Below are 7,671 nucleotides of genomic sequence, written 5' to 3' on the forward strand. Positions count from 1 at the left end.
TTTTTGGGTTTTTTTTTTTTTTTTTAGATGCCAAAATAAAAAAAAATGCCTCCTGGTCTCAGATGATCCTCGCACATCAGCCTCCCCAGTAGCTGGGACCACAGGTGCATGCCACCATGCCTGGCTAATTGTTTTCATTTTTGGTAGAGACAGAGTTTCACCCTATTGGCCAGGCTCGTCTCACACTCCTGAGCTCAAGCAGTCCTCTTGCCTTGGCCTCCCACAGTGCTGGAATTACAGGCATAAGCCCCACATCTGGCCTGTTTTCAGTGTTTTGAGGACTCTGCACGGTATTCTCCATGGTGGCTGCAGTAATTTACATGCCCACAATGTAGGAGGGTTCCTCATCGTCCACATCCTCATCAGCACTCGTTATACCCTGTCATTTGGGTAAAAGCTGTTTTAACTGGGGGTGGTGAGATGATATCTCACTGTCATTTTTATTTGCATTTCTCTGTTGATGAATGGTGTTGAGCACCCAACCATATACCTGTTTGCCATTGGATTGCTGTTGGATAGCAGTTCAAGACATAAAAGGGCCAAGGGAAAATGTTGTATTGCTTTTATTTCTGAACATGTTTCCAGCCAGAGGGTAAAATTATGAAATAGAAATTATTGACGGGAGATCCTACTGCTTAATGAAGAAGAAAGAAGTGGGCATAATCCATGAGAGGTATATGCAAGAAGAAAGACCACACATTGAGAGACTTTTCCAAAGACATGGGGACTGTGAAGTGGGAATGAGAGAGGAAAGAAATAAGCTATCTCAGTAGTTTTGGAGTTAGTGATGAGGACACTTGAGAGAACTTAATTCAGACGGCTTCAGTATGTTTGTACTCAGAACATTAGATTATCACTGCCCTTGAAATTACTGGAAAGAGAAATGAGTGCAATAATTGGGGTAAACCACAGCAACTCATTGCTGTACTTTATATCACACATCAAAGGTATAAGTTAAATTTATATTAAATAATCAAATGAAACTCATTTGAACTAAAGAACTTTTACTGTTTTTGTTAAGAAAGCTATTTTTTTTATTAAGAAAGCTATTTTTTTTGTTAGATACCTGTTCCATAAAAGTACTTGAGAGACTAGGATGGTATACCCAATCACAGTAGTTTCAGAAACAAAAAAAGTACAGGATTTATTCCTCTAATAACAAAACTAATGTTTTTAATAAACATTGTACTGATTTTGAAATATAAAAGCTTAATACAATGAATGTGAAATTTTTATTTTTTGCAATGAATATTTACACATTGAAAGTTGCTCACACATTATTTTGTGATGTGTTTTATATACCATCTTGCATGAGTGGATCAAGAAACTTTAAGACAGGGCAAACCACACGATACAATCAATTTACACGTAGCAGTATCTCACCTTGTAATTTAAAAAGATGTATATTCATATTAACTTATTCTACAACTCTCTGAGCTGATGAATTCGGAACAGTTTATCTGATGAGAATTGAGTATGTTCAGCTTATCTTTCATCACAACTGTGTAATTCCTCAATTACAAGACAAATAGTTGAATATGATGGATACTTGTAGGATAATGGTATAAATGAACTTGACGTGTTGCAATAATGATATGCCACACCATCTGCTAGTCATCTTTGATATTTGTCCTTTCAGGGTCATGATGGCTGTTCTTATTGAAGATCTTTTTTTTCTTCTTGTCATTGGAGTATGTGCACTTTTGTAATTTAGTTATAGTCTGTTGAAATATAATCTCACTTTTGACACCTTAACTGCATGTCTTATGAAATTTACATTATATAAAACTATTATCTAGGGAAAGATAGAATCAGGGAAGACATCACATAGGTGTGTTAGTCTTACAAGATGAACAGAAATTTGTCAGAAGAGTAGAGGACAACATTTCAGATATAAAGAACAGTGTACACTGATGGAAGGGGTAAAAAGAAAGTCATATTGGAAATTATTAGTACTAAATAACAGGCTTAGTGTATTGTTACAAAGGTACTATTATAAAGTAAAGGAAAATATACAGTATTACTTTATCTGTTTCTTTTGGATTTTTAATTTTTTTTGTTTCTGACGGTTTTGTTCATTGATGCTGGGTGGATGAAATTGTGAGGGAAGCTATGAGATGATTGTATGGCTTGACTCCGGTGACATCTAGTGTCTTGCCAAGTGGTTTGTTGAAGTTTTGGAGAATTAGAAGTATTTTTTAAAGAAGCAGATACCCCACTAGAGATTAAGCTTCATTTAAACTCTCATTTTATAAAAGAAAAATATGTTTTTTATTCATGTTTATAAAGACTATAACTTTTATTTAACTGTTCTAAGTAGTTCATTTTAATGAAATATATGGATTTTTGAGCAGAACAAGACTTAAAATTGATATCAGAGGGAGAGCAAGACAGGCTTCAAGGATGTGAAAATAACCAGCCACAGGTATGTAAAAATTCAATTTCAAATTTCTGTTTTTCTTTGCTTTGCTAACATAGCATAGTTCAAATGAAATTACCTTTGGACTTGCCTTTTAGAATCAGTTGATTATAATTTTAATATTTAATTTAAAAACATTTTAATTGGTTATAAAACTGAAAATATTTTCAGACTCTGTAGTGATTTACAGCTAATCTTTTCTCTTGAAAATGAAGCCAAAAGTTCCTAAATATTGTTTCCTGTTCATTTTTATAACATCCTAATAAAGAAGATAACATCAAATATTGAATTACAATTTTAAGCAATCAAAATTATGAACAATTTAACAGTGATGGCTGCTGACTTGGGTTCATGTTAAAGGAGTAATAATTGCTAATGGTTCAAAATTTGCAACTTTATATATTACTGGTCACTAATACTATGATTAAAAATGTATTCTCCATTGTAAATTTTAATTGACTTTAGTATCTGTGTTCAGGGAGAGAATGGAGTCATAAAGTCAACCCAACTGCCTGTCAAGAGAACCGGACTTGCAGAATGGGAGTTTTAGTGTGAGGGTACAAACAGCAGTAACTTTCTAACTTATTTCTGTATAGGAAATCTGTAACTATTGTTAAAATTTTTTTAAACCACTGTCATTAGTGGACTTTAGAATATATTGAAACTTGACTTAAGACTATAGTCTATATAGAATCCTACATAACACTATCATATTACAGTTTATACTTTGAATTAAATTTTATGAATTTGGCTTTGTTTCTGATTAGTATTGATTTTCATTTCTGTGAGAAGTTTGCCTACTCATCAGTTAGTAATCTTTGGAAAAAAAGCACTCAGGTGTGCACTGTTTGTTGAGTATCACTATTTCAGGTACACTGAGATAAAATTTTCTTAAGTGAAGATGACTTTGTAATAGTGCAAATCACTTTTTAATTCATTTTTGGTAAATTAAACACACAATGAATTAATCTTAGTCCAAACAAACAGTTACAAAGTTAAGATTGATGGTTGATATTTTTCCCCTATTTTAGACTAATGTAAATTAGTTTTAACTTAACTAATTACAGTCCAGTGATTGGGAGTAGATAAACATAGAATAAGAAGTTTAACAGTTAAAGTTTTATTATTTTTTAATTTTTTTTTTTTTTTTTTTTTTTTTTTGAGACGGAGTCTCGCTCTGTCACCCAGGCTGGAGTGCAGTGGCCAGATCTCAGCTCACTGCAAGCTCCGCCTCCCGGGTTCACGCCATTCTCCTGCCTCAGCCTCTCGAGTAGCTGGGACTACAGGCGCCCGCCACCTCGCCTGGCTAGGTTTTTTGTATTTTTAGTAGAGACGGGGTTTCACCGTGTTAGCCAGGATGGTCTCGATCTCCTGACCTCGTGATCCGCCCGTCTCGGCCTCCCAAAGTGCTGGGATTACAGGCTTGAGCCACCGCGCCCGGCCCATACTTGATTATTTAATGACAAAGTTATCTTTAAAACATGCACCCTGACAAAAAAGACATCTGACAAACAAAACTAGCAAATTAATCTTCCACTTTGTATCTGCAAAAAATGTCCACGAACAGAAGTGAACAAGTATGTGACAGCATACATCTCTATATGCAGGACTCCTTTGTGTGCAAAAATAGAAGAAAATGTGGATCAATCAAGGCAAATGAGGGTGGAAAAAACTTAAAAACTCATCACAATTAAGTTAAGGCAGAGATTGAGTAAAATTTGTGAAGAATCCAAAACTTTGGATTGTTGAGAGGAAGAGCCACTACGGGAAGAAAGAAATGTAAAGAACATGCCCTCTAATTTGAAAAATAATATATGTGATTGTCAGGAAGGAATGCATCTGGAATATTCCTATATGTAGTATTCCAGATATTTTCTGAACAAAAATAGTTCAGTCTCATAAATGTCTTTCCATTTCATTTCTATGCTGGGTCTCTGGAATATGCTTGCCGGTCACCTTCTGATTTTTTTTAAAAAAATGAAAATAAATAACAAACCAGACACTATACATGTTTTTAACACAGAGCAGTAGAATTTTTATAATGACACAAAGTGAAAAAGCAAGGAACCCAGAAGTGGTTATCACTGAAATAAAAGAAGACCAACCAAGAGTGTTATAGGCACATGATGAAAACAACACTAATTGCAAATTGGGCATCAGAAATGTGCTGCCTCAGTGTAGTGATCCGAAAAGCCTTTTAGATTTGTGACTTACCTCCTCCAGAGAAATGAAGCATGTGAGTAAACAAAAAGGCATGGTGCTTCTATTGTTACAGAAGCTTGTTCCAGAAACCATTATATCATAATTGCAGTGTAAATAACTATAAAAGAATAGAACTCGGATTAGAAGTTCTTCACCACATAGTGACAGAACATCAAAAGTACATCTGGAAGAACAGTTACAGCACAATATACAAAGACTGAAGAATGAAGTAGTCATATTAAAACTAGAGTTCCTGACTTTGAAGAAAGAAAAAGTTCAACTTGAGAAAGACTTAGAGGGTCACTTGCTGCTATGTTTTTTTTCTCTTGATCAATTATTTGGTGCATTCTACTTTTTTACTTATGAAAAGCTCTTGTGTAAATTGAGGCTACTAAATACATAATTTTCTGTGGAAATAGATTATTTTTCTATCTAAATGACCGAAGTTCAGGAAAACATTCTATAGTCTTTGTTTCTTAATCAACCCAAGTCTGTCTATCAGTTTTTTAAGTGGCATTGGGACTGGGAAACTAATCTATCCATGCACCAAGGATATGGATACTTCTGAAGTAGAGTAAGCATATAGGAAATTGCTTAAAGAATGTAATAAGCTCTGGGACCGAATTTTTCCCTACAGTCTTGAGGATGAATTGCACTTACTTAATAAAGTGGGAAATCAGTGGTAAGGAAGCAATGACTGAGAAGTGATATCAAAGTGTATCCTTGAGAGTTGGAACAAATATTCATAGTCAAAGGTGTATGTTGTATGTTGTGCTTTCAGGTGTGCAAGTTGATTCATTTAACTCATTATGTTGGGGCTTATAATTTCACCATGAACACCTTAAATATGTTTGAAAACAAATATGTATAGGTACCTCCATCTATTTTTCTTTTTTCTTTTTTTTTTTTTGAGATGGAGTCTCGCTCTGTCGCCCAGGCTGGAGTGCAGTGGCATGATCTTGGCTCACTGCAAGCTCCACCTTCCGGGCTCACGCCATTCTCCTGCCTCAGCCTCCCCACTAGCTGGGACTACAGGTGCCCATCACCACGCCCGGCTAATTTTTTGTATTTTTAGTAGAGACGAGATTTCACTGTGTTAGTGAGGATGGTCTCAATCTCCTGACCTTTTGACTTGCCCGCCTTGGCCTCCCAAAGTGCTGGGATTACAGGTGTAAGCTACCGCACCTGGCCACCTCCCTCCATCTCTTTTTGTAATCACCACTTTTACATGTTTCTGTCGAATCAGATCTTAATGTGATTTTGTTTAAGAGTATGATAAATTTTAGCATGATAACTTTATCATATAAATACCATAGATTCTCAGCCAAGAATTTAGTTTTTGACTCTGAAGTAGAAACCTGGTTTCTGTACATCAAGTTTTAAAGATAGACAAAAATCTGGTGACACTCACCTTTAAAAGTAAAAGATGAGGCATCTCAGCCCCTGCTGAGGTATTAAGTTACTTTCCCAGAGTGATACTTTTAATTCTTGTGATAAATTTGATGAATTTATCAGGTAATTTATCTGACTCGGCATTATGAAATAGCATTATTGGTTTTTGTGCCACAAAATGCCAGGAAATGCCACTTTAGGAGCTTTGGATGAGTCATTTAATCTTTTTTGGTAATGGGGCTAGAGTAGATAATTACTTTCACTATTTTCCAGCTGTAAAATGTCATGGTTACTGAATGTGAAATTTGGAAAGCATCTCATTTTCCAGAACTTTACTAGCACCTCAGCAGTTTCACTCTGCTTCTTCTGTGGTTTCAAATTTTGGTTCCTGTATTTCAGCAGGCACCTTCACAGTTTTGAAGTCCTAGGATCCGAATGAAAAAAAAAAGATAAAAGACAGTGGGGAAAGCTTACCCTAGAGAGGGAAAAGCCTCCTTTCTGTTCCTGAAGCCCCACAACGTCACATCCTCTAAATCTGGCCGTTCAGTGTAAACTCCTGGAGGTAAAAATAGAAGAGGACAGATTTCATGGCTTTCTCCTTTTGTTTCTCTATTTCTGCTCATCACAAAATGGTGAAAATTTATATTAGCAAAGAGTGGATGGGAATAAAAGCACAAAATTGAAATGGACCCTTTTTGAAAGTTTGGAAAATTTTGTTGTATTCACTCAAACAGAAATGAATTAGGCTTTATATGAATTTCAATGGAAAAATTATAACTTATACTAATAATTATATAATGATAAAATGAAAGTCCAAAATATTTTAATGATTATTATCATGACAGACTGAGTCAAGCGACAAAATGAACAGTTTATTCTATTGGATAAAATAATGACATTTATTCTCAGTGTCACACTTTCATTGAAGGTTGCAGAAAAAATGAGAAAGTGCAGAAATAAGAAAATGGAAGTGTCAAGAAATCTGTATGCTGATGACAAGGATGATGATTATGATGAATGAATTCAAGAAAGAAGGAGCAGAGAACCTGATAATCATCAGTTTCCCAGGCAGAAGAGTGAAGAGTACAATAGGTAAGCCTATAGCAATATTTGATAGTACATTATTATTATTGTACTATCAAATGAATTCTAATTTCAAATAATATGCATGATTAATGAATTTTTATACTTTCACCGGGAATATTCTGTCTTGCATGGTAATCAGAAAAATGCAAATTAACAAGCAATTGGATACAGTTTTTCCAAGCATATTGGTATTTTATTAAAACATAACTAGTGTGGGCAAATGTGAAAAAAAGTTCTCTTACTTTAAAACATTGCAAGACTCAGAGATTATTATTTGTAGTCATAGATAATATTAATTCATCTGCTATTATATTACTTGTAAACACTTGAAAATAAATATTACTTTTATAGCGTATTATAGAGTATCCTGAAACACATATTTTGGAGGCAGAGTTCTTGGGTTTGAATGCTTAGTCTGCTACTGACCAGTTTTATGGGCCTGGGCAAATTATATGGCTTTTCCTTGCCTACCCTTTTTTGAGACGGAGTCTTGCTCTGTCGCCCAGGCTGGAGTGCAGTGGCCGGATCTCAGCTCACTGCAAGCTCTGCCTCCCGGGTTCACGCCATTCTCC

At 35.1% G+C, this 7,671-nt stretch overlaps 1 protein-coding gene across 1 annotated transcript in view; it reads left to right on the forward strand.

Annotated features, from left to right (window-relative positions):
• Positions 1 to 7,671, forward strand: part of ANKRD62 (ankyrin repeat domain 62) — a 50,167-nt gene that overhangs the window by 26,397 nt on the left and 16,099 nt on the right. The window contains 2 exon segments of the mRNA XM_011936659.1: positions 2,355 to 2,425; positions 6,942 to 7,105. Coding sequence (XP_011792049.1) covers positions 2,355 to 2,425; positions 6,942 to 7,105 — 235 coding nt within the window.

The sequence above is a fragment of the Colobus angolensis genome, unplaced genomic scaffold (genome assembly GCF_000951035.1).
Source record: "Colobus angolensis palliatus isolate OR3802 unplaced genomic scaffold, Cang.pa_1.0 Scaffold155, whole genome shotgun sequence".
Taxonomy (NCBI): Eukaryota; Metazoa; Chordata; class Mammalia; order Primates; family Cercopithecidae; genus Colobus; species Colobus angolensis.